At 43.9% G+C, this 27,886-nt stretch overlaps 1 protein-coding gene across 2 annotated transcripts in view; it reads right to left on the bottom strand.

Moving 5' to 3' along the window:
• Window positions 1-27,886, bottom strand: part of LARGE1 (LARGE xylosyl- and glucuronyltransferase 1) — a 641,175-nt gene that overhangs the window by 79,664 nt on the left and 533,625 nt on the right. For both annotated transcript variants that reach the window (XM_063447549.1, XM_063447551.1), the window contains exons 8-9: window positions 15,620-15,732; window positions 4,573-4,698 (exon numbers count right to left, since the gene is read on the bottom strand). In XM_063447549.1, the coding sequence (XP_063303619.1) occupies window positions 4,573-4,698; window positions 15,620-15,732 (239 nt within the window). The remainder of the gene's footprint in view (window positions 1-4,572; window positions 4,699-15,619; window positions 15,733-27,886) is intronic.

Here is a 27,886-nt window from a genome sequence, read left to right on the forward strand (position 1 = left end):
AATTAAACATACCTTGTGACCAGAGAGGCACTAAATTGGTAGCAGGTGACATTGTTTTAAAAGAATTAGCTTGTACAGTTATTACTGAGATAATTGCCTGACTTAATAGTTTCACAATGGCAATGCCTGTTTAAAACAGGAAGCATACAACTAATTAGCGACCTGTGGGTGCAATGCTGCCACAAGGCATGTGATAGCATAGATAGGCAAACTGGGATTACAGCATCTACTACAATTAACATGAGGTCAATTCTCAAAACGCAATGGTATTTATTACGGCTCTTGTGGATTTAAAGAGACACTACTGAAATTAATATTAATATTAGACTCACACTTATTTTAAAGGGACACTATAAAAAAAAAAGCAAGTGGACGACAAAATATAGATTAAAGGGTTAATTCAGTAAAGATGGCTCATTTTACTCTAAATGAGCGGAGTTTAAAAAAAAAATCTGCAAACTAGCAGTTTCCCCAGCTTGCCTAATATAGCTTAATACAGTTAAGTTTTTTCTTTGACTGAATTAGTGATAGTGAATACAACTAATACTTATCTGAAAATGTCCTTTGTCTAGCCACATGGATGGCATTTCTGTAAAACGACCAATATACAATTAATACCACACACATCAGTAGTGGGACTGTATTATAAACAGGGCCGGCGCTACCATAAGGCGGCCCAGGCGGCCGCCTTAGGGCGCACCGGCCCTGGGGGCGCAAAATCAGGCTGACCGGAAGGAGGGAAGCGCACTGCGCTCCCCTCCAACCGACGACCTGTTGTAGCGTGGCCGAGCGCCCGGTTCTGCGGGCGCGCGAGGGAGCACTCTCCCATGTGTGCTTCCTCTTCAGCTCCCTCGCGCGCCGTATACTGATACCGGAGCCGGAAGATGACGTCATCTTCCGGCGCCGGCATCCCTACGCGGTGCGCGAGGGAGCTGAAGAGGAAGCACACATGGGAGAGTGCTCCCTCGCGCCCGCCCGGGAGCCAGCCAGCCAGCCACCAAGGGAGCCAGGGAGCCAGCCAGCCACCAAGGGAGCCAGGGAGCCAGCCAGCCACCAAGGGAGCCAGGGAGCCAGCCAGCCACCAAGGGAGCCAGCCAGCCAGCCACCAAGGGAGCCAGGGAGCCAGCCAAGGAGCCCAGGAGCCCAGCAGCACCACTGGACCCCAGGGAATCCCTTCAGCACTCCAAAAAGGTAAGGAGGCTGGGGGATTAAATTAAAAAAAAAAACATGTGTTAGTGTGAGTGTTAGTGTGTGTGTGTGTGTCTGCTAGTGAGCGTCAGTGTGTGTGTCTGCTAGTGAGCGTCAGTGTGTGTGTCTGCTAGTGAGCATCAGTGTGTGTGTCTGCTAGTGAGTGTCAGTGAGTGTGTCTGCTAGTGAGCGTCAGTGAGTGTGTCTGCTAGAGAGCGTCAGTGAGTGTGTCTGCTAGTGAGCGTCAGTGTGTGTGTCTGCTAGTGAGCGTCAGTGAGTGTGTCTGCTAGTGAGTGTCAGTGAGTGTGTCTGCTAGTGAGTGTCAGTGAGTGTGTCTGCTAGTGAGTGTCAGTGAGTGTGTCTGCTAGTGAGTGTCAGTGAGTGTGTCTGCTAGTGAGCGTCAGTGTGTGTGTCTGCTAGTGAGCGTCAGTGTGTGTGTCTGCTAGTGAGCGTCAGTGAGTGTGTCTGCTAGTGAGCGTCAGTGAGTGTGTCTGCTAGTGAGCGTCAGTGAGTGTGTCTGCTAGTGAGCGTCAGTGAGTGTGTCTGCTAGTGAGCGTCAGTGAGTGTGTCTGCTAGTGAGCGTCAGTGAGTGTGTCTGCTAGTGAGTGTCAGTGTGTGTCTGCTAGTGAGTGTCAGTGTGTGTGTCTGCTAGTGAGTGTGAGTGTGTGCGTCTGCTAGTGAGTGTGAGTGTGTGCGTCTGCTAGTGAGTGTCAGTGTGTGTGTCTGCTAGTGAGTGTCAGTGTGTGTGTGTGTGTCTGCTAGTGAGTGTGAGTGTGTGCGTCTGCTAGTGAGTGAGTGTGTGCGTCTGCTAGTGAGTGTGAGTGTGTGCGTCTGCTAGTGAGTGTGAGTGTGTGCGTCTGCTAGTGAGTGTGAGTGTGTGCGTCTGCTAGTGAGTGTGAGTGTGTGCGTCTGCTAGTGAGTGTCAGTGTGTGTGTCTGCTAGTGAGTGTCAGTGTGTGTGTCTGCTAGTGAGTGTCAGTGAGTGTGTCTGCTAGTGAGTGTCAGTGAGTGTGTCTGCTAGTGTCAGTGAGTGTGTCTGCTAGTGTCAGTGAGTGTGTCTGCTAGTGTCAGTGAGTGTGTCTGCTAGTGTCAGTGAGTGTGTCTGCTAGTGTCAGTGAGTGTGTCTGCTAGTGTCAGTGAGTGTGTCTGCTAGTGTCAGTGAGTGTGTGTGTCTGCTAGTGTCAGTGAGTGTGTGTGTCTGCTAGTGAGTGTGAGTGTGTGTGTCTGCTAGTGAGTGTCAGTGTGTGTCTGCTAGTGTGTCAGTGAGTGTGTCTGCTAGTGAGTGTCAGTGATTGTGTTACTGTGTTTCTCTTACTGAGTGTGTTTGTGTGTGTGTATTAGTGAGTCTGTTTGATGTCTGTTAGTGAGTGTGTGTTTGTCAGTGAGTGTGTATGTCTGTCTGTCGCTGAGTGTGTCTGTCAGTAAATGTGTGTCCGTTAGCTGGTGTGTATGCATCTGTTCGTGAGAGTGTGTGTGTGTCTTCAGCACTTACCTTTCTCCCTTGGCGCTGGGGATTCCTCCGCCTCTCAGCTCCGAATGCCCTTGCCGTGCACGCATTCAAACCGCCCATAGGAAAGCATTACTCAATGCTTTCCTATGGACGTTCAGTGTTTTAGAATAGCGGAAGCTCCTCTAGTGGCTGTCAGTGAGACATCCACTAGAGGCTGGATTAACCCTCGGTGAAACATAGCAGTTTCTCTGAAACTGCTATGTTTTCAGCTGCAGGGTTAAAACTAGAGGGACCTGACACCCAGACCACTTCATTGAGCTGATGTGATCTGGGTGTCTGTAGTGGTCCTTTAAGTGTATGTGCATCTGCATGCACTGGCGTACATACCGCGGTCGCAGGGGTCACGGCCCTGCAACCCCTGCGACCAGGTGCCCGCCGCCATGTGTTGCGGCCCCGGCCCGCGCAAAGTAAGCGCGAGAGGGGGGGGAGCACGGATCAATTTGCGCACTGGGGCCCCATGGGTCATGTGTACGCCACTGCACCTACCCTGGTGTCTGCCGCAGGCTGTGTGGAGGGGGCGAGGATATGAATGACATCATATCCCTGCTCCCTGTGTACCACACAGCGCGGCTGGCGGCCAGTGATGGGGCTGGGCTGCAGGACAGGACTCCAAGGAGCCAGACAGCATGCATCCAGGGGACAAGATTGAACTGATGTAAGTATGTAATTGTGTATGTCTCTGTATGTATGTATGTCTCTGTATGTATGTATGTATGTATGTATGTATGTAGGCCTCTGTATGGCTTTGTATGTATGTTTCTGTATGCCTGTATGTCTCTGTATGTACAAATGTATGTGTCCGTATGCCTGTATGTCTCTGTATGTACAAATGTATGTGTCTGTATGGTGGGGGGCACCAAAATGCCTCTTCGCCTGTGTAACTAAAAATCCTAGCACCGGTCCTGATTATAAATTATTGAGTCTCAAAACCAGTATGTAAACCTTTTGAGCATCAGGTGGGATGAAAAATAAATTCAAGGGGTTAAACCTAGCCAGCCACAAATTCCTTAAAGAAGGAGTGAGAATCAGCCAACATTAGGAAGTATTAGAGTGGGATGGAAGGGTCCGCCAGAGAAATGTAGCAGTAGGTTTGTCCAAATAGGACACACTCCTTCTATTCAGCAACCTAGAACTACAAGTGTGCAGAGTGCTGCTGACGAGCCAAAATAATTATCCGGTTCTGTGTAATTGTAGTGCTGGCTGACAAAATACCTTTAGCTATTAATGGTATGGCCAATAATAGTGTATGTTTTCTTTAATAATTAAATCACCCTTTAGACAGTCAAGTGCATTAGTTGGCATTAGATATAAATATGAGGGTAGGGCTTTTGTGAACATTATTTATTGACATAAAATGGTTTTTGGTGTCTTTTAAATTGTTGATGCTATTCCCTTTGGTTTTGTATGCACAAATGAATGAGTAGCAAAAAAACCCTGTAGAATTTTGGCTGTTCTGTTATTTTGTGTGAAAATTTACAATCCACTTATCAGCTACAAATTTGGTGAATTAAATCAGTATATTTGTTCATCCCAATAACCAAAAAATGACAACCTCATACCTTATGAAATACTGCAATGTATGCAATTTGTTTCTGAAAACACGACAATTGTTTTTCTGAGAAACGGTACTGTGATAACAGGTGCAAAACTCTATATGTGCATATAGAAAATAAAACATGATCATTAGGAGCCTCAACTTGTGCAACAAAACAGATGCTTACGGTGTTATGTGCACTAGGTACAGTACCTACACCCTGCAAGTATTCATTGTTTTCCCCATAATTTCCCTTGCCATCTGCCAAATAAAGAAGTACATTATCCCCAACAGCATTAGAATGTGAGAAAGACTACCGACACATGCTCAGTTCCACGCACCTTAAGATCAGAGACGTCTCGGTAACATTGTTCGGAGCGGGTGTGATCAGAAAGCTGCACGTTCCAGAAACAGGGAAGCTGGTGCACCAGGAAAGGGTTCTGCTTGATGACAGCATTGAAGATATCCTAGAGAGAGACAGACAGCTTATCTTTCTGAATCCTGAGAACATAAAATACCTCTTCAAGCTTGCAAATGCTTTTCTATAATGCTGCCAAGATGAGATGAACTCAGAGATATATCACACTTTCATATGGCTGTAGGGCTAGGAAAGGACAGGTAACATCTGACAAGGCCGCCTTTGGCTGCATGAACACAATGGGAGTTGTAATTCTAGACACTGTCTAAGCCAGAGTTAGCATTTACGTTTTTGTTTTTTTTACTTTACCAATTGTAGGAAGAATATCTCAGCATGACAAGAGAATGGTTATTAAAGGCACAATAGTACGGACATGTATGACATCGACAGCCAAACTGTACTTTTGATAATAAGTTAACTAGATGACTTGTGTCCAGCTATTCACTTAAAAAAGCCAAATTCCCAACAGGGAATATACTTTTATTAGCTTCCTACAGGTATGTTATAGAGTAGGACATTCTTTGTCAATCAGAAGGCTATTGATTTGATGATCAACCATCAATCAAGGGATGCAAGAGTCAGAATCTCTAGGGCTGTGAATCAAAAAGTTGTATTACGGTCTGCTTGCTAGAACATGACATGGCTCTTCAGTGACACTTGCCAGAATATATCTTTTTGCAACAACGTTAAATAGAAAATAGCACCTACATAATAAGTGCTTTGTTAAGTTATCTTCTCTTCTGTTATCTACCTCCATAGGGAAGCAATGTCACAAACATAGAGACAGCAGTATTTCACTGTCCCTTCATGATAATCTATTTTTTATAATTCCCTTTTCACAAGGGGAATGTAAAGCCTTTTGAAATAAGCTCTTTCCTTACCCATTTATAATTTTTTTAGGTTTCCATGAACAGATGAAGAAACCTTCATGTGCCAACTTAATCCAACTAATTTTATTCATTTTAGACAAATGAAAGGCTGAGATGACCATGCCACTATAAAAAACTGCAAACCAAAAGTTTGAACAGGTACAGTGATAATAAATGCAGCTAAATGAGGGATCTCCAAACTAGCCACTTTATGGTGTCACAAATTTAGAGAGATATTAAAGGCATCAAAACAATGTATTAAAACTGCTTTAGTGTATAGATAATGTCTAAATTCTTATACATCATGTGGGATACTAAACAGTTTACAACTTCCACCTCAACACCCATGGAAAAAATAAAATATTAACTTAGCTTTTGGGTACCTGCTTCCCTTAAGTTACCTCCCAATGCAGTAACTATGTACAAAATCTTATAAAATAAAAAAACGATCAGGGATCCAGCTAGTACCACTAAAATGGAAACATAAAATGCAACATAGTGTAATACAGTTACAACTTTAACCCCTTAAGGACCAAACTTCTGGAATAAAATGTAATCATGACATGTCACACATGTCATGTGTCCTTAAGGGGTTAAACACTCGCTTCACATTTCAAGGTTACACTCACAAGATAACAATCAGGCCCTCAAAATAATGAGATATCTTGCAGAGGGATGCAGCACTCTTAAAATTGCAAAGCTTCTGAAGCGTGATCATCGAACAACCAAGCGTTTCATTCAAAATAGTCAACAGGGTCGCAAGAAGCGTGTGGAGAAACCAAGGCGCAAAATAACTGCCCATGAACTGAGAAAAGTCAAGCGTGCAGCTGCCAAGATGCCACTTGCCACCAGTTTGGCCATATTTCAGAGCTGCAACATCACTGGAGTGCCCAAAAGCACAATACTCACAGACATGGCCAAGGTAAGAAAGGCTGAAAGACGACCACCACTGAACAAGACACACAAGCTGAAACGTCAAGACTGGGCCAAGAAATATCTCAAGACTGATTTTTCTAAGGTTTTATGGACTGATGAAATGAGAGTGAGTCTTGATGGGCCAGATGGATGGATTGGTAAAGGGCAGAGAGCTCCAGTCCAACTCAGACGCCAGCAAGGTGGAGGTGGAGTACTGGTTTGGGCTGGTATCACCAAAGATGAGCTTGTGGGGCCTTTTCGGGTTGAGGATGCAGTCAAGCTCAACTCCCAGTCCTACTGCCAGTTTCTGGAAGACACCTTCTTCAAGCAGTGGTACAGGAAGAAGTCTGCATCCTTCAAGAAAAACATGATTTTCATGCAGGACAATGCTCCATCACACGCGTCCAAGTACTCCACAGCGTGGCTGGCAAGAAAGGGTATAAAATCTAATGACATGGCCTCCTTGTTCACCTGATCTGAACCCCATTGAGAACCTGTGGTCCATCATCAGGCCCGGACTGGCCATCGGGCACTCCGGGCAAATGCCCGGTGGGCCGCGGTGGCCGTGGGCCGAGGCCGGCAGGGGAAGGTCCCAGGATCTCCCCTGCCGGTCTATGCAGGGCCGGCACTATCCTAGAGCCGGCCCCGCTGTATTCCATGGAGGGCCGGTGAGGAGATCAGAGATCTCCCTCACCGGCCCACATGCTGTCAAAGGCGGCCGCCGGCGGGGAGAGAGAGGGAGGGAGCCAGCCTGCCAGCAGAGGAACCCGGCGGAGCTCTATCTTGCAGCTCCGCCGGGTTCCTCTCGCGAGATCCGGAGCGTTGCCATGGCAACGACCGGATCTCGCGAGAGTGAACTCTAGCCCGCAGGCTAGAGTTCACTTACCACTGGACCACCAGGGAAGGTGCACCGGTCCCCCCTCCCACTCACCAGCGTGCCGGTCCCCCCCTCCCAGGCTAAAAGGTAAGAAGGGAGGGGGGGACATAATGCTTACTCAGACACAGTGGCTTCACATCTGGTGACAATGCCCGATAATAAAAACATACTGAACATGGATATCTGGATTCATATACTCCATCACAGGGGCAAACCTCCCTTTACAGCCAGAAATAAATATTCTCCTTGCCATCCCATCTATGACCTCTTTAAAAATTTCACAGTGCAAACACCTACTAACATCCGCAAACAAACTCACCCAATTTTTGTTGAAAAAAACTAATCCCCAACTATGAGAAACTGGATCCCAACAGAAAACCTATACCAAAATAGAAGTCCACTCAGTACAGCAAGCCACCTACCGATCTAAACCACACAAGAGCCTCACCACCCGGGTCAGCCACACACTTTTTTTTTTATTTATTTATTTACCCCCCAAACACACACAATCCCTTCTAACATGTATACAGAGCACTCTCACACACATCACACTCAGCACTCACACACATCACCCACAGCACTCTCACACTCAGCACTCTCACACCCATCATTCCCAGCACACTCACACACATCACACTCACACACATCACACACTCACACTCAGCACTCTCACACACATCATCCACAGCACTCTCACACTCAGCACTCTCACACACATCACACTCAGCACTCACACACATCACACTCAGCACTCTCACACACATCATCCACAGCACTCTCACACTCAGCACTCTCACGCACATCACACTCAGCACTCTCACACACATCACACTCAGCACTCTCACACACATCATCCACAGCACTCTCACACACATCACACTCAGCACTCTCACACACATCACACTCAGCTCTCACACACATTATCCACAGCACTCTCACACACATCACACACATCACACTCACAATCAGCACTCTCACACACATCATCCACAGCACTCTCACATCTGCACTCTCACACACATCATCCACAGCACTCTCTCACACACACACATCACACACAGCACTCTCACACACACATCATCCACAGCACCCACACACACAAATCACCCACAGCACCCTCACACACAGCACCCTAACACAAATCAATCACACACAGCACCCAAACACACAGCACCATCACACCTCACACACACATACTGCACCCCTCACATCCACACAGAACACCCCCGACACACTGCACCACACACATACACAATACTTCCAAACATATTTTTATATATATATATATATATATATATATATATATATATATATATACACACACACACACACTAGATTCATTGTAAGCAAACACATACTACAATCCTAAACACACACTCTCTACAAACACTACATCACTTATACACACACACACACACTATAGCCTGCATGCACACTCTTGCTACATCCCCTATACACACATTCTCTACAGACCCTAGCCACATATGCATCACATTACACCACAAACACAACACGCCTAAAACCGACCTTATAACACAATACCACACCACAATCAGCTCACTCTGCACACACACAATACCACAAGCAGGCTCCAAACACATGCACAATACTCTTTCCTGGCATTTTTGTCTCCTGGTATCCATTTATAGAGACACCAGAGACAAGTTGCAAGGAAACACAGTGCAAGCATGTTATTAAATCTGCTTGCGCTGTGCAGAACACATACAGGGCTTTTTTCTCATGCTAGAGCTCTTCAGCAGAGCTCTGCGCATGGTCTGCCCTGGAAGAGCATTGAACCAACATGCTCACTTTGAGAGGGGGCGTGTCTGCCCCGCCCCCTTCTTAGTGGGCCACTGTGGTAAAAAAATGCCCGGGCCGAATTTTTTTCCCAGTCCGGCCCTGTCCATCATCAAATGTGAGATTTACAAGGAGGGAAAACAGTACACCTCTCTGAACAGTGTCTGGGAGGCTGTGGCTGCTGCTGCACGCAATGTTGATGGTGAACAGATCAAAACACTGACAGAATCCATGGATGGCAGGCTTTTGAGTGTCCTTGCAAAGAAAGGTGGCTATATTGGTCACTGATTTGTTTTTGTTATGTTTTTGAATGTCAGAAATGTATATTTGTGAATGTTGAGATGTTATATTGGTTTCACTGGTAAAAATAAATAATTGAAATGGGTATATATTTGTTTTTTGTTAAGTTGCCTAATAATTATGCACAGTAATAGTCACCTGCACACACAGATATCCCCCTAAAATAGCTATAACTAAAAACAAACTAAAAACTACTTCCAAAAATATTCAGCTTTGATATTAATGAGTTTTTTGGGTTCATTGAGAACATGGTTGTTGTTCAATAATAAAATTAATCCTCAAAAATACAACTTGCCTAATAATTCTGCACTCCCTGTATAATGAATGCAGTGTGTGTATGAATGCAGTATGTGTGTGTGTGATGCAGAGTGTGTTTGTGTATGTGATGCAGCGCCTTGGTGGGGGGTGGGCATTTTTATTATTTTTTTAAAATTATTTTAATATTATTATTTTTTCTTGTATTATTAATATATATATTTTATTTTATTATTATTTTTTAATATTATTTTATTTTATTATTATTTAAAAAATAATTTGTCCCCCCTCCCTGCTTGTTAGCTGGCTAGGGAGGGGGGCTCTCACTCCTTGACGGTTCAGTGGATAAGCTGTGTAGGAGGGGGCTGGCAGGAAGCTGTTACTTACCTTTCCTGCAGCTCCTGTCAGCTCCCTTCTCTCACCTACGGTCCGGTCAGCTCCCTTCTCCTCCAGTGTAAGTCTTGCGGTAACCCGTGGCAACGCTCTGACCCCGCGGCTCTCGCGAGACTTACACTGGAGGAGAAGGGAGCTGACCGGACCGGAGGCAAGAGAAGGGAGCTGACAGGAGCTGCAGGAGCTTGTAATGAGCCCGGCGGTCCTTGTCTGTATTATGGCAATGTAAGTTGCCATAATACAGACAGTGACTCGAGTATAAGTCGAGTTAAAGTTTTTCAGCACAAAAAATGTGCTGAAAAAGTCGATGTATACTCGAGTATATACGGTAACTTTTATTTATGCTTATGCAGTTTTTTCCACACCTCCCCTGAACATGATTTTTTTCTTTTACAATCATATCTTAACTTACTTTAGATGTTTTATCTACCGCCCTTTAAATTGAACTTTACTTACACACAGCAGACTCCTGCAGGGTCTAGAAGGCTATCAACAGAGCAAGAGATAAAAAAAAAAAAAAAATCTAAATTAATAGGCATGTACATGGCGAAAAAATTCGGTTCGGTTCGGCATTCCGAATTTCGGGACTTCGGTGACTTCGGAAAAATAAGCATTTATGTGTTTTGTTTTTTTTGGTTTGTTTTTAAACCGCAATGTTTACACTGCTAGTGGACCACACCAGCATCCAGACCACTTAATCTTAACCCCTTAAGGACCACACTTCTGGAATAAAAGGGAATCATGTCACACATGTCATGTGTCCTTAAAGAAGGGGTTTGGGTTTAGTTAATAATTGCTAATACTTAGTAGTGTAGTGTTAGTGTAATATATATTATACAGTTTACAAAATGGATGATATTTAGATTTTCACATTCCTGTCATCATTCACATAATTTCACATAATTTTCCCTCCCTCTCTCTTGTTTTCTTTTGACAATTCGGAACTTCGGACATTCGTAAGCATCCGAATGTCCGAATTCCCAAAATTCGTCCGAATATACATTCAGACCGAAACTAATTGCACATGTCTATAAATTAAACATAAGTGTAAAAATGAGATCTCTCTTTACAGGAAGTGTTTAGGAATGCTGTGTAAGTCTTCCTAAACACTTCCAGGGATCCAGGGAGGTGTAATTAGAGCTGTGTAAACAAAGTGATTTAACGCCTAAATGGCAGAGAACTGAGCACTGAGAATGCAGGGGCGTGCTCTATATGCCAAAACTGCTCCTTTAAGCGAAAGTTGTGTAGGTGAGTATAGTGTTCCTTTAAGTTATTTCAAATTTTACTTAAAAGAGGACAAATAGTCAAGGAATTTTTAAAGGAATCCCTAAATCAGCTTTACATTTCTAGTAGTTTGCCTTTCTTTGTCAAAAATGTATCTAGCTGTTACAACAATTTCACAGCAGCTGCATAGTGGGGTACAATGAATAGAATCAGTTATATTCTAGACCAGGGGTGCCCAAAAGTTAGATCCCCAGATGTTGTACAACTCCCTTGATTCTTTGATTTTTGCATGCCTTTAGAATGACAAGCAATCATGGAAGTTGTAGTTTTAAAACATCAATAGTTTATTCCTTGTATGTAGATTTATCTCCACATTAAAACAGACGTGAAATATGTTGGCGTAGTATAAATGACATTACTAATAATAATTTATATGAAACATACACATGTTTGAGCTATATTTGTAAAGTATACAAAATTGAAGTATGTATTTTTTATAGACATCTCTTATTGAAGTGGTGGTCTAGGAACCATTTTGTGGCAGTAAGAAATAGGCACCTGGCTGGAGGAACCAGGAGTGAAACCCTTTGTATTGCAAAAACTCCCTATATGAAGGGACCCAGTACATCACCTGTGGAAGAAAACAACTATCTAATATGCACAAACTGTTACCGAATTTACCCAAAAAATAAAAACAAAACTTCTTTAGTTCCAACACAGAAAAATCTGCTAAGGATAATTATACATGCTGGATATTCTTGTTAAATTGTACTGGGCTAAAGCCAGAACTGTTTAATGTGCACATAGTTCAGTATTTTACATTTGTTCACATTAAATATTTACTTGCTCTCACTGGGTTACTTTAACCAAAGAAGACACATACTTCTCATTTTCACAGCAAGGTGTGTAGAGCTAAATTCACTTACACAGTCACAGGTGCCTAGCCCTAGATTTTGATATTAAACTTTCTAGTCTCATGTATGGAAACAGCCACTAAATACCTGTATGTTTTCTTAAAAGCGTGTGCTCATCCTACCAGCCAATTAATATTAGAGTTCTTCCTTACAAACACTTGCACTCACAGTACTGACCACAGATTATTTGAGGAATTTATTACAATAATGTAGCCCACATGATCTTTACACAAATATTCACTCGACTCAGCTAAGTGTCCTGAGCTGTAAATGCAGGTTTCCTTATAGCAGAAGAACCATCAAGAACTGACGATTCTAGGGATCTGGTTATATTAGGGTTTGCCATTTTCAAATTTGGGAGCACTTGAGAAATAGTGACCAGAATATGGCGTCATTCCAGTTCAAATTAGGGAGCATTTGAGAAATAGTGGCCAGACAGACAGGCAGACACACACACACACACACACACAGGCAGACAGCAACACACATACACACACACACACACACAGTAACACACACAGGCAGACAGTCACACACACAGGCAGACAGTCACACACATGCAGACAGTCACACAGGCAGACAATAACACACAAGCAGACAGTCACACACACAGGCAGACAGCCACACACATACACACAGGCAGACACACACACACACACACAGGCAGACAGTCACACACAGGCAGACAGTCACACACGCACAGACACAGGCAGACAATAACACACACAGGCAGACAGTCACACACACACACAGGCAGACAGTCAAACACACAGGCAGACAGTCAAACACACAGGCAGACAGTCAAACACACACACACACACACACACAGGCAGACAATCACACATAGTTACCTCTGTTCATTATGGAGGAGTGGAGGCAGTGCAGCTCCTGGAGACTGGTTGTTAGGGAAGCAGGGACTCCTTCCTGCTCCCCCTGCAGCTGTTATTCGGCACTTTGCTCTCCGCCCCACCACAATTTTTTCTAATTTTTTTTTTAATAATCCCGGCCGGCCATGTGTGTGCTGTGTTGGCCGCATGGCGCCCCCTGCTCCCATGGCTGCTCAATTCACTGCCATTTAGGAGTAAAATCACTTTGTTTCTGTTTATGTAGCTCTTGCCACACCTCCCCTGACTCTGATTGACACGGCCTGCATGAAAAGAAAACTGGTTTCACTTTCAATCAGATGTAATTTACCTTAAACAAGTGTATCTCTTTCTCTGTAAATTGAAATTTAATCACATGCAGGAGGCTCTTGCAGGGTCTAGCAAGCTATTAACATAGCAGGGGATAAAAAAATCTAAATTAAACAGAACTTGCAATAAAGGAAGGATAAACATTAGATAACTATTTACAGGAAGTGTTTAGGAAGGCTGTGCAAGTCACATGCAGGGAGGTGTGACTAGGGTTCGTAAACAAAGTGATTTAACTCCTAAATGGCAGATAATTGAGCAGTGAGACTGCAGGGACATGATCTATACAGCAAAACTGCTTCATTAAGCTAAAGTTGTTTTGGTGACTATAGTGTCCCTTTGATGATTTTTAATCTGACACAAAGTTATGCTTCAAGGGACACTATAGTCACCTGATCAACTTCAGCTTAATGAGGTTGTTCAGGTGAGTACAATACATCCCTGCAGGCTTTTTCATGACAAAATACAGTGTTTACCTTAGAACCTAGGAACACTTCCAGTGGCAGTCACTCAGACGGCCACCAGAGGGACTTCCTAGTTAAGTCCTGCCTGATGCGCAGTACACACATTTGACGTCTTCACGTTTAGCTGAAGACATGAAACGTGCTATCAGGACACAGTAGGCACTGTGAGCGTGCCTCCTGTGTCCTGTAGGAACGGAGGCAGTCAGAGCAGACAGTGTGGGGGATAAGGATCTCCTGCACACACAGCGTGGGCTCGGGCTGACAGGCTAAAGGCAGAAGACACAGCAGGAGGATCCAAACTGTAAATACATTTTAAAAATGAGTGAGAGTGAGTGAAAGTGAGTGAGAGTGAACGTGAGTGAGAGAGTAAGTGGGTGAGTGAGAATGAAAGTGAGAGTGTGTGAGTGAGAGTAAGTCAGAGTGAGTGAGAATAAGTAACTGAAAGTGATATAGTGAGAGAGAGTGAAAGTCAGAGTGTGAGTGAGAGTATGTGAAAGTGAGAAAGAGAGTGAAAGTGAGTTCGTGAGAGTGAGCAAGAGTTAGTGAGCTAGTGACTGAGAGAGTGAGTGAGACAGAGTGAGTGAATTAGTGAGTGAGATGAGTGAGTTTGTGAGTTAATGAGTGTGACAGAGTTAGTGAGTGAGAGATATACTTATAAAGGTGAAGTGCTAATCACTTCAGGAACACCCAGAGACTCTTGAGGTTATCCAGCTCAGAATCACATAGAAGAATAAAGAGAGCAAATCATAGTGGAGTATGATTTTTACAAGTAAAGATTATTCAAATTTATTATGGCAAATTCTAAACAAATAACACTCCTATCTGTACTTGTAGTGGATGCTGTAGTGTAGTGGATGCTGCCTTTGTGGATCTGGGCTGAGGATAGACCGCGAGCTGAGTGCACACGCCGCACACATGCACAGTGAAGTGCTCAATTCTAATTCATAGAGTGAACACTGCTCTCTGATGAAGCAGCTGATTGGTGGAACGCTTTTATGAGAGAAGTGTTTGATTGAGCCCTTAAAAATCGTTATTATGACAAAAAAATGGACATAGCCAACAGAAGATCTAGGCGCTGGAACTGGGGTAATTTTTTTTAATTAATCAGCATTATAAATGAAAAATGTGGGGGGATAATAATACTAAACATTAGAAAGAAAGGCTTGGGGACATAAAACTAGTTTTACAATTGTGACTATAGTGCTCCTTTAATATAAGTTTCAAAAGCTTTTAACGGATTTCAAAGGCTTGTTGTTTATTACTATTTTAAAAAACATATCTCCCCATTCTGCTCTGTTGACAGTCTTGTGAAGATTCTCTTCCCAGTTCAACATAAATGAGAATTTATTTGGAAGATCAGAAGAGAATGATATATAAAAGTCTAAGCTGGGACCGACACGAATTGCTACACTGAGAGCACATTTCAAGTGCTTCCATCAACGCACAGGTACAGCTCACTCTGATAAGCAGGGCATCTGAGTGTTTTTTCCCCATAAACGTTTGCTTGTCCACTCACTTCCAAATGGATTCCTTGAATTTATTTCAACAATAGATTTTATTAGTGGTGGAAAAATTAAATCTCTGGCGGGAAACTAGCAGATCCTGATTTAAAGGGACATTTCAAGTACCACAACAACAGCTTACTATAGTGATTATAGTGATTATGGTCCTGAAAATCCTTTAATATTAAGAGCCAGTAAGGCAAGTAACAGCTCAAGAGCTCAAGTTAGCTTTCATTGCTGCTAAGTGAAACCTGACCCATGTGCACTTACCTGGTCGGCCAGCGAGGTAGAGAGCATGCTCATAAGTTCCCGCTCAGCTGTTAGACGCCACATCTGCTCCCATTTCATCTTTCGGAGCTTGTCGAGAAGAAGCAGGATCACTCCTGATGGAAAAGATAGAGTAAGAAATGTTAACTTATTACTCCTGATATATTTCCAATTCTGTTGAACTGAAATAAACAGATTAGAGGTGTTTTTGGATAACTCCAGTAATTCTCTGACAGCCTATATCAGACAATATACAAGTTACAGTCCGGTATAATCTGGGGGCTGTAGTTTGATAACACGGTTTTTTCTTATTTTGCTATATACAGCATGCAGTGTTTACAGGCGTACTCTAAGCACCATAGCCTCAAGTACTCATTGTAGTGGTTACACCAGCAGTTCCCAAACTGTGTGACAGGCACACAGGGAAGCCGCAAGTTATTTTCCCGGTGCCATAATGATAGCACCGGGAACTGTGCTCTCCCCTGCCGGCTCTGCAGGACCGGAGGGGAGATCAGAGATCTCCCTCTCCGGCCCCTTAGCACTTTACTGACAGGCAGCAGGGGACTGAGGGAGAGAGGACTCAGGGGAGCTCTAATCTGCAGCTCTGCCGAGTTCTCCTCTCGCAAGCTCTCCTCACTGCAATACTCCGAATCTCGCGGTCACCACCGGGACCACCAGGGATTGCAGGAAATATCCCCCCTCCCAGGTAAATAAGCAGGTAAGCAGGGAGGGGGAACATCATTTTTATTTTTAATAAAAAAAAAAAAATATATATATATATATATATATATATATTTATTAATTCTCCTACCCTGACAAAACCCACACCACACAATAGCTCCCCAATACACACATAATTACCCCCAATACAAACACTGCCCCCCATACACACACACACACACACTGCCCCCCACACACTGTACCCCTCACGCACAAACTGCCCCACATGCACAAACATAAACTACATCCTTCACAAACACAATTCATCCCTCACACATGCACACTGCACCTGTGTACACACACACACACACATTGCAACCCTCACACACACATATATTGCACACCTCACTCACACACACACACACACACACACACACACACACACACCACAGCCCCTATCCCGGCAGACTCCAAGTTGTCAAACTACGTCACTTCTGGCACCATAACCATTACACCGTAATGTAGTGGTAATTGTGCCTGGATTGTTTCTTTAAATAATCTACCAATGCCACTCCCAAGATTAGGGGCGCTGTACATATATGCAACCTAGAAACTTGTTTTGACTTGGGGTGCCTTGGAAAAGTATTGAAATATTAAGTGCGCCTTGAACCTAAAAAGGTTACACGATTATGTTTTTATGGGAACTGACAGTTTTTTCTCCAAACAATTTTGTTGCAATTTGACAAAACTGGAGCTCTTGCTAGGCCAACACCCGCAAGTGTTAAATCAAATCACACTTGATAATGAGAAAATTCAGTTTCTGCATTATTAAAGTTTGGCTGCAGGTGGAATAGGCTATGAGTACTGGGGAGATTACTTTTTGTCAAAGAGCTCCACAATAAATGTACACTGAAATGATCAACCACGACCATTACTTGCAGTGGACATGTGCTTTGAGTGTCCCTTTAAATATTTGGCTAGTAACAAAAAAATGGATTGTGCTTTGATAACAGTTGCCTGATACTGCCCCAAAGTCAGATTCATTAACAACACTGGATTGTCATTTAGTCCATAGTACCTCTCAGAAATAAAAAATATACTCTGAAAGGGTGACAATGTTTAAGGAACCAAAGATAAATAAAAAATATATGTATATATATTTACATATATTAAAATGATTAATATAAAATGTATTAATCGTGCATGGATCTGTTAACTTAAAGGGACACCTACACCAAAACAATTACATCTTAACAAAACACTCCACACAGTGGTTTTAGTGTCCCTTAATATCCAAATTTCAAAAATTAAACAAAAACATAGCCAAGCTGTGAGTAGAGCTGTACTGGATAATTTTTGCAGAGCACACATTTTAGCCTCATTTTTTACATTTGGATTTAATTTACTAAAACTCAGAGCCCTGTAAAACAATAAACCACACTGCATATTACTGACTGAAACCAAGTAGGTTTTTAGTTTGACATCTTACGTTAGGACAGCACCAAGGCACTACTGGCACTGTAATCATTGCAGCAGGGTATAATGGTTATGGTTTTGAAATATTCCTTTTATTCAATACATTTCTTAGTTAGTGAAAAACCTGCACAGTGATATATTATGTGTTTGTGTGAACCACTAAGCTAAGATAAATCTTACAGTAAAGCATGTTATCATTTTACAGTGCTCCACCGCAATGATGGTAATTTGTGTTTAATGAATTGTAAATGTTGTAATTAATTTGATGCATTCTCGTTTTTAATGACTTAATCAATTACATAAAAAGCAATACGCCATGAATTCACCTACGCATTTCTGATACAGTCTTTTTACCTCCTTGCCACAGTGCCTTGAAATACTCATTCCTACTGGGCTAGTTTAGGAGTATGGTCATGAAGTGGACATTTTGAAGACACAATTCTTGTACAAGCTTTGGAGCTGGGAAACACACACTAAGACTGAAAGCTCATCTGCGACTTGGAGGTAAAACCTGACAGCTTGGCAGGATACCCTAAGACTTTGGGTAAAACCATTTAAAGTCTATAGTTGTGTGTGGTCACTGACATTGAGTAGCTTTCGATCCCCATTCCTGTAATTACTGCATGCTGCACCAGTGACTACATGATTGATTGGAAATATTATCTAGAGATGTGCTGCTGGATGTGGGCAGAGAAAGACCAATATATATTCACTGTATGTTGTGTCTGCGTATTGATTCTTTAGCACACTTTTCTAAAGCATCTGAGGTCTGAGTCCTGTTCATTCCGAAAAAATTCTCAAAGAGCCTCTAAAACCATTACCTCTCCATTATTATGCGAGAACAGATGTGACAGGCTCCACATCCACTCCAAACTCCAGACATATGCTCCCTCAATATCTACGGGTATTATTCTAAGATTGTAATCTTTAACTCTTTTACTGCTAAAGCAGCCATCTGCATGCGTACTAACATGATCAAGGTCACACAGTACACAAACAAGCATTAAAAATGCTTAAGAGATTTAGACTCCGCGATATTATTAAAGGGAGTCGCTTTTCCATGAGAACAGTTCAAGGCAAACACACTTGTTTCTATGCTACAATACCATTTCAATGCAATAGTTATATTTATATGTCTAACAGTGATTTAAAAAAAATGTTTAACCCCTTAAGGACTGAGCCATATGTACACATTGTGATCAAAGCAAAACGTAAACAAAACTTGGAATTTGATAATATGTCTGTCCAACCGTAATTCACCTCTTTCATATTATGTGCACCCACACTTATTATATATAATTTTATTCAGGGGAAATAGGGCTTTCATTTAACATCAAATATTTAGGTATGAAACATTATTTGATATGAATAAAATATAAAAAGAATGGGAGAAAATAAGATTTTTGTAAAAAAATGTTTAGTTCTATGTGACATTTTAACTGCGAATGTCAACATACTGTTTGCTTTTACTGCAATAAAATACACATTTGAATTCATCTATGTCTCCCGTGTAAAACAGATCCCCCTATGTACAGGTTCAATGGTGTTTTGGGAAGTTACAGGGTCAAATATAGCTTTAGGGTGCACCGGCAGTTGCCTTAGGGTGCAACGGCCCCGGGGCGCAAATGTCCGTGTGGCCGGCAGGGGGAAAGTGCACAGTGCTCCTCCTCTCCTGCCGGTCACTTCTCGTAGCGAAGCCGAGCGCCTGCAACTCGACCCACCCTGCCTTGCCGCGAACTGTGGGGAGGGGGCGATGATATGAACACGTCATGTCTCTGCTCCCTCTGTAGCACACAGCACGGCTGGTGCCCAGCAAGGGCGGAGCTACCACCGTCCCCTTTTGTTATCAGCATGGGAGGAAGTCCTCCCAAGAAGATTGGAGCAGGAGAAGGAAGAGAGGATGGGGTCTGGGCAGGGCCAGCTCCTCCAACTCCCAACTACCTCAGGCAGAACTCTGGGGCCCAGGTAAGCCACCCTCCTGAACTCGCAAGGTAAGAAACAGGAGGGTGGCTAGAAACGTGTATATTTTGACCAGCATATGTGTGTATGTCTGTCAGTGTGTGTATGTATCTGTATATCTTTCAGTGTGTCTTTATGTGTGTCTGTCAATATGTATGTGTGTAACGGTATGTCTGTGAGTGTGTGTATGTGTGTATCAGTGTATCTGTGTGTCTTTATGTTAGTGTGTGTATAAAGCTGTATGTCTGTCAGTGTGTCTTTATGTCAGTGTGTGTTTATCTGTATGTCTGTCAGTGTTTGTGTGTATCTGTGTGAATGTGTATCAGTTTTTGTATATTTGTATCTGTGTATCTGCATGTGTGTATCTTCATGTATGTGTAGCAGTGTATGTGTATATGTGCATACATCTCAGCATTCAAAACGCCAACACTACACACAAATACGCCCCTGCATTCAAATGTCAACACTACATACAAACACACCTCTGTGTTAGACACCAAAATTATATATAAGCACACCCCTGCATTCAAAAACCAACACTACACAAAAATGCATGCTTGCATTCAAACACAAACACTACATACAAACTCACCCCTGCATTCACACAAACATACTCCATACAAAAACATGCTTACATTCAAACACACAAATATTGCTCAGTGCGAAATACAATCCAGCAAGCATGAGGAATCGGTAGAGCCCCAGCTTTCAAAGCATTGTTGAAGTTGCACGACAGATGGGGATCTATCTTTTAGCCACCCTGTGTACATAGACAGACATACACAGACAGACATACAGTCTGTAAGACTGTCTGTGTATGTATGTCTCTGTATGACTGTCTGCATATGTATGTCTCTATATGCCTCTCTCTTTTTTTTATGTCTGTGTCTGTGTTTGTATTTCTCTGTGTACCTGTGTCTGTATGAATGTATGTCTGTGTGGGTATGACAGTGTACCTGTATGTGTAAATTGTATGACCGTGTTTGTTTGATTGTGTGCCTTTTATGACTGTGTGCCTGTATATCTTTGTGACTATGTGCCTGAATAACTATGTCTGTGTGCTTGTATGGTTTTGTGTCTGTATGTTTGTGTATTTGTGCATATATGTATTTTTGCCTGTATCTATGTCTATATGGGAGAAAGGGAGAAAGAAAGGGGCTGTAGTGGGGGGGAGGGGAAAGAGAGAGCGGCTGGGGGGAAGAAAGAGACACAACGGGGCTGGGGGGGGTAGGAAATACATAAGAGGGGTTGTAAGAGATACACTAAAGGGGGGTGTAAGGCACAAAGGGGTAAGAGAGGGGATATGAAACACTAATGGGGTAAGAAATTTAAATGGGGGAGTTGGGGGGCTACGAGACACAGAGGTGAAGGTGCATTTTATTTTGGGGGGAGGGCGACAAAATGCATCTTCGCCTGTGCGGTCAAAAATCCTTGCACCGGAACCTGTCTGTCTGTACATCTATAGGTGTGTCAGGGTGTGTATATATATGTATGTCAGTGTGTGTATCTATCTGAACTTCTTTATGTGTATCTGTCTGTACATCTGTATGTGTATCTGTGTGCCTGTATCTGGCTATCTGTATGTGTGTCAGTCGTTGTATCTGCATGTGTGTGTATAAGAGTGTCTGTACATCTGTATGTGTCAGTCTGTGTATCTGACTGCACGTCTGTATGTGTCAGTATGTGTATCTGTGCCTGTGTTTGTATATGTGCATCTGCATGTGTGTGTGTCTATCAGTGTGTCTGTGCCAATGTTTACATCTGTGTGTCTGTGTATCGGCATGTCTGTGTCTGTCTGTACATCTGTATGCATGTCAGTGTGTATCTGTCTGTACATTTTTATGTGTCAGTATGTTTATCTGTGTGCCTGTATCTGTATGTGTTAAAAAAGGGAATAAAAAGACCTCATTGAGGTCGAAACGTTGCAATAAATCTGCTTGAAGAACAATCACAGTGAGTGTCTGGGATTCTTTGTATTTGTATCTGTATGTGTGGCAGTGTTTGCATCTGTCTGTTCATTGATATGTTTGTTCATTGATATGGTTCCACCATATGGCCATATGTTGTTAAGCCCACCACTACTTTCAAAGTACCCCATTATTACCAAATCCCCATATTTATACTTAGATAGACATTTTAGTAGCCTTCTTTGTTTTTTTGTAGTCTGAGTGCGCCGCAACTATTTATTCTCTCATTCATGAAGTTTTGGTCACAGCGGCAGCACCTTTCATACAAAATTCAGGTCTTGGGAGTGCCCCCTATCCTTTTTCTGTTCATATTATATTTGGAATCCAGACCAGATTTCTTTGGGGTTAAGCACCCCACCCAGGACCCCCCAGCTTCAGAGTCTCCTTTAGAGGTGGTCACAGGTGTGTATATATAGGAGGAGTTTATCAATAGTGGTCACTTTTATTATTTTTTCCAGCTAGCACAGTCATCTGCAATAGCGAGTATACCCATTTTAGCACAAACACATTAACTATTTAGTTTTAACACTGTTTTTAATTGCTTTCATCACTTATGTTTGTATACTCACTATGCTCTTACCAGTATTTAATTTATCACTTTTATTTTTAACACTATTACTATTTATTTGCCCCCCACATTTTAGTGTAGGACCCACCAATAATGGGGTACTTTGAAAGTAGTGGTGGGCTTAACAACATATGGCCATATGGTGGAACCAAATCCCCATATTTATACTTAGATGGGCATTTTAGTAGCCTTCTTTGTTTTTTTGTAGTCTGAGTTGTCAGGGTATTTATATCGGCAGACATTTTGTGCTATGATAGAAATTAAAAGTGTATATTCTGAGTCACTCTGAACAGACCAGACTCCATTTTGTTATTTTCAAGTTAACAAAGAGACACAAAATTTCTATCCTTTCTGTAAAACTAACCACTTTGCCAGAGCTAAAGGAATGCTTAGTATATACAAACCTGTTGATAAGAGATGAGAACGGGGGATGGACAGACTGTCTAAATGCTAATGGAATATAATCAATTCTAAACCCAGACATTTGTGACAGAGAAGATTAAATAATTTAATTTTACTTTCGATATTGTATAAGGTCCCATTGTAAGTTTAGGGGTTATACTTAGTTATAACTGTCATATAAGATAAGGTAAATGACGTCAAAATAGCCACCAGGAAAAGTTAACTCTGAATGCCGCCCCATGAAGTATGTGCGCATGTGTGGCAAAGCCGCGCTTGCACACAAGGGAGCAATGACACTTCCAAATGGAACGAGGTGAGTAAAAAGGGCTGTCTGGAGTGTCCCTTTAAAACATAAGACAAAGTAGAGACTATTTTGTCTTATGTATTTTTCCTAAGCTTGACCCACTTCCTGTGGGTCAGAGACATTTTCCCACAATACTAATTCCTCCATGATCTCGCAATGCCTGCTTTCACTATTCCCAAACATGCTGCCGACAAAACTACCGAATTTTGCCCTTACAGAATGAGTTTGTTCATTCATGTTAGGACGACATTCAGTACTTTTAGTTTGGTTCGAAATGTCATTAGAATGAATGAAATTCTGATCCATGCTGCGGCTGCATCTTGCAGACGCTTAGTAGATAGCTCCCTAATTCCCACGGTATCAGGGAACTATCTACCAAAAGGCTGAAAGACCAAGATTGGCCTTTCAGCAAATTTTACAAATACGAAGTAAAAATTACTTAGTATTAGTAATTAATCTGCCCCTACTTGCTATATCGCAAGTAGGGGCATGTCTAGTATTATTATAAAATTATTTTTACAACAGTGAGCAGCCACAGGCCGCTCACTGTTTAGTAGACATGCCCCTATTCACGGCATAGCGAGTAGGGGCATTCAAGAGATCTCAATCTCCATTATGTTAATATGGGGGTCATATTGACCATCATAGTGTGAGGGAGGACATGGGGTAAAAAAGTAAAAAATTACTTAGTATTAGTAATTAATCTGCCCCTACTTGCTATATCGCAAGTAGGGGCATGTCTAGTACACAGTGTTTTCTACTTTCATTCATTTCAATTTCATTCATTCATTCATTAGAATGAATTTTGAACCATGCTGCATCTCGCAGACGCTTAGTAGATAGCTCCCTAATTCCCACGGTATCAGGGAGCTATCTACCAAAAGGCTGAAAGACCAAGATTGGCCTTTCAGCCAACTTTACAAATGCTAAGTAAAAATTACTTAGTATTAGTAATTAATCTGCTCCTACTTGCTATATCGCGAGTAGGGGCATGTCTAGTAAACAGTGAGCAGCATGTGACTGCTCACTGTTGTAACCCCTACCCCTTCTCATAACTGGCCCCATGATGGGGCATCTATTTACTAAATAAGGGGACATTTAATTAAACGAGGGACATGCGGGGCTAACTGACAATAGGGGGGGCATATTGTCCTCCCCAGACCCCCACCCATGAGCAGCTAGTGGGGGCCCTAAATGACAATGAGGGGACCTATTGTCACTCATGGGTGGGGGCATGGGGAACCCTATGTCCCTTATTTAGTTGAATAGCCCCCACTCACAGCTACCATGGGGCCATTTATTAGAAAGAGGGGGGCTTTTTAAAATTATTTTTACAACAGTGAGCAGCCACAGGCCGCTCAATGTTTAGTAGACATGCCCCTATTCACGGCATAGCGAGTAGGGGCATTCAAGAGATCTCAATCTCCATTATGTTAATATGGGGGTCATATTGACCATCATAGTGTGAGGGAGGACATGGGGGGCTTAGGAAGTGGTGGGGAGCAGAGCTCCCTGCCACTTCTATTTTTACATAGTACAAGGAGGGAGCTGCGAGCCGGTAGCTCCCTCTTTGTTTTAAACTAAACGAACGAACAAACAAACACCAATATTCGGTGTTTGTTTGTTCGTCGGAAATTTCTATTTATTCGTAAATTTCAGACGAACAAACTTTCTGAGGAATGAATAGACGAATTCCCGTCTGAATTTCGGAAAATAGCGAATGCCCAAGTGTTTAAATGGGCATGCGCGGGAATTTCATAGCGCTATCTAGTATTGTCCGATGACGTATCCCACAGGGACTTCATCTGACCACACATAGTCTCCACTCCTTCAAAAAATCATTAAATACCCACTTCTTCTTAAAAGCGTATCAATTAAACTGTTAATAGCTCCCGACTAATTCCTCTCTTGCAACGGTCATTAGTCTAATGACGTAAGCATGTAAGCTCATTGAACAGGGCCCTCAACCCCTCTGTTCCTGTGTCCAACTTGTCTGGTTACAACTACATGTCTGTTCGTCCACCCACTGTAAAGCACTGCAGAATTTGTTGGCGCTATATAAATAATAACATAACATAACATAGATGGTGGCGCCCAGGACCTAGGTCCGGGTATAAAGTTAAGAAAAAGTAGGGACTATTTCTCTTCTGGAGGTTTCCTACGCAATGACCAGCGGTGACCAGCGGAGGAGCAAAGTGTGCTTTGTTTCCGGTGGTCACAGCAATTTTCCCATGATCCTTAGCTTTCCTCCCTGTTCCCACGATGCTTTCTGTCACTTAGACAGAACGCTGGCAAAACTGCCGAATTGCGTTCTAACAGTTTCTCCATTCGTGTTAGAACGCAATTCGGGACTTTGTTCGGATCGGAATTTCATTCGAATGAATGAAACTCCGATCCTATTCATTGTTGTGGCTGCATCTTGCAGCCGCTTAGTAGATAACTCCCTAATTCCCACGGTATTAGGGAGCTATCTACTAAAAGGCTGAAAGACCTAAATTGGTCTTTCAGCCAAATTTACTAAGTAAAGATTACTTACTATTAGTAAATAATATGCCCCTACTCGCTATACCGAGAGTAGGGGCTTGTCTAGTAAGCAGTAAGCAGCCTGTGGCTCTACTGTCCTGCCCCCACCCCTGCGCGGTGGGGGCTATAAATCACAATGGGGGGGACCTATTGTCCACCCCTGCGCGGCGGGTGGGGGCCCTAAATAAGGATAAGGGGGGGGGACCTACTGTCCTCCCCCCAGCCCCCACCCCTGAGCGGTGGGTGGGGGCCCTAATAAACAATAAGAGGGGGAGGACCTACTGTCCTCCCCCCTGGCCCCCACCCCTGAGCGGTGGGTGGGGGCCCTATATAAGAATGGTGGGAGGGACCTACTGTCCTCCCCCCCTGGCTCCCACCCCTGAGTGGTTGGTGGGGGCCCTAAAAAACAATAAGGGGGGGACCTAATGTCCTCCCCCTCTGGCCCCCACCGCTGAGAGGTGGGTGGGGCCCTAAAAAACAATAAGGGGGGACCTACTGTCCTCCCCCCCCCACCCCTGAGCGGTGGGTGGGGGCCCTAAAAAATAATAAGGGGGGGACACCTACTGTCCTCCCCCCCGGCCCCCACCCCTGAGCGGTGGGTGGGGGCCCTAAATAACCCCCCCCAATCAAGGCTACTAGGGGTCCCAAGCCCCTGGTCACCCCCCCCACCCCACCCAAATAAAATTATCCCCTACGTACCCCCCTCACCCTAAAAATAGTGAGGGGGGAATAAAATAACTAACCTGTAAAGAAAAATTCAACTTACCATTTGACGTCTTCTTTTTTCTAAAATCTTCAGGCCAAATAAAATAAAATAAAGGCCAAATAAAAAGCCATCATACCCGTCGAATTTAAAATAAAATAAAAAACCTGAGCGCAAAAAAAAATCCAGACGAAAAAGAAAAAACCTGACGCTTAAAAAATTAATCCATCTTCACCCATGGAGGGCTCCGCGCAGACTGAACTCTGCATGGCGGGAGAAGGCTTATAAAGATGTTAGAAAAAAGAAGACGTCAAATGGTAAGTTTAATTTTTCTTTACAAGTTAGTTATTTTATTCCCCCCCTCACTATTCTTTAGGGTGAGGGGCGTAGTTTTTTTTGGGGTGGGGGGGTGGGAACCCTAGTCACCTTTGATTTGGGGGGGGGAGGTTTGTTTTATGGCCCCCACCCGCTGCCCAGGGGTGGGGGCCGGGGGGGAAAACAGTAGGTCCCCCCCTTCATTATTTTTATGGCCCCCACCCAACGTTCACGGGTGGGGGCGGGGGGGAGGACAGTAGGCCCCCCTCATTATTTTTATGGCCCCCACCCAACACTCAAGGGTGGGGGGGAAGACAGGTGGTCCCCCCCTCCCCATTGTAATTTATAGCCCCCACCCACCGCGCAGGGGTTGGGGTGGGGGGGAGGACAGTAGGCCCCCCTCATTATTTTTTATGGCCCCCACCCAACACTCAAGGGTGGGGGGGAAGACAGGTGGTCCCCCCCCCTCCCCATTGTAATTTATGGCCCCCACCCACCGCGCAGGGGTGGGAGCCGGGGGGAGGACAGTAGGTCCTCCACCCTCATTATCTTTATGGCCCCGACCCGCCGCGCAGGGGTGGGGGCCGGATAGTAGTTTTTTTGGTTTTTTTTACAGTGAGCAGCCACAGGCCCCCCCCCTCATTATTTTTATGGCCCCCCACCCAACGCTCACGGGTGGGGGCAGGGGGAAAGGACAGTAAGTCCCTCCATTGTGATTTATGGCCCCCACCCACCGCGCAGGGGTTGGGGTGGGGGGGAGGACAGTAGGCCCCCCTCATTATTTTTTATGGCCCCCACCCAACACTCAAGGGTGGGGGGGAAGACAGGTGGTCCCCCCCCCTCCCCATTGTAATTTATGGCCCCCACCCACCGCGCAGGGGTGGGAGCCGGGGGGAGGACAGTAGGTCCTCCACCCTCATTATCTTTATGGCCCCGACCCGCCGCGCAGGGGTGGGGGCCGGATAGTAGTTTTTTTGTTTTTTTTTACAGTGAGCAGCCACAGGCCCCCCCCCTCATTATTTTTATGGCCCCAACCCAACGCTCACGGGTGGGGGGAGGACAGTAGGTCCCCCATTGTGATTTATGGCCCCCACCCACCGCGCAGGGGTGGGGGCCAGGGGGGGAGGACAGTAGGTCCCCCCCTCATTATTTTTATGGCCCCCACCCAACGCTCACGGGTGGGGGCGGAGGACAATAGGTCCCCCCATTGTGATTTATGGCCCCCACCCACCGCGCAGGGGTGGGGGCCAGGGGGGAGGACAGTAGGTCCCCCCTCATTATTTTTATGGCCCCCACCCACCACGCAGGGGTGGAGGCCCGGGGGGAGGACAGTAGGTCCCCCCTCGTTATTTTTATGGCCCCCACCCAATGCTCACGGGTGGGGGTGGAGGAC

This window comes from Pelobates fuscus, chromosome 3 (assembly GCF_036172605.1).
Source record: "Pelobates fuscus isolate aPelFus1 chromosome 3, aPelFus1.pri, whole genome shotgun sequence".
NCBI classification, from domain to species: domain Eukaryota; kingdom Metazoa; phylum Chordata; class Amphibia; order Anura; family Pelobatidae; genus Pelobates; species Pelobates fuscus.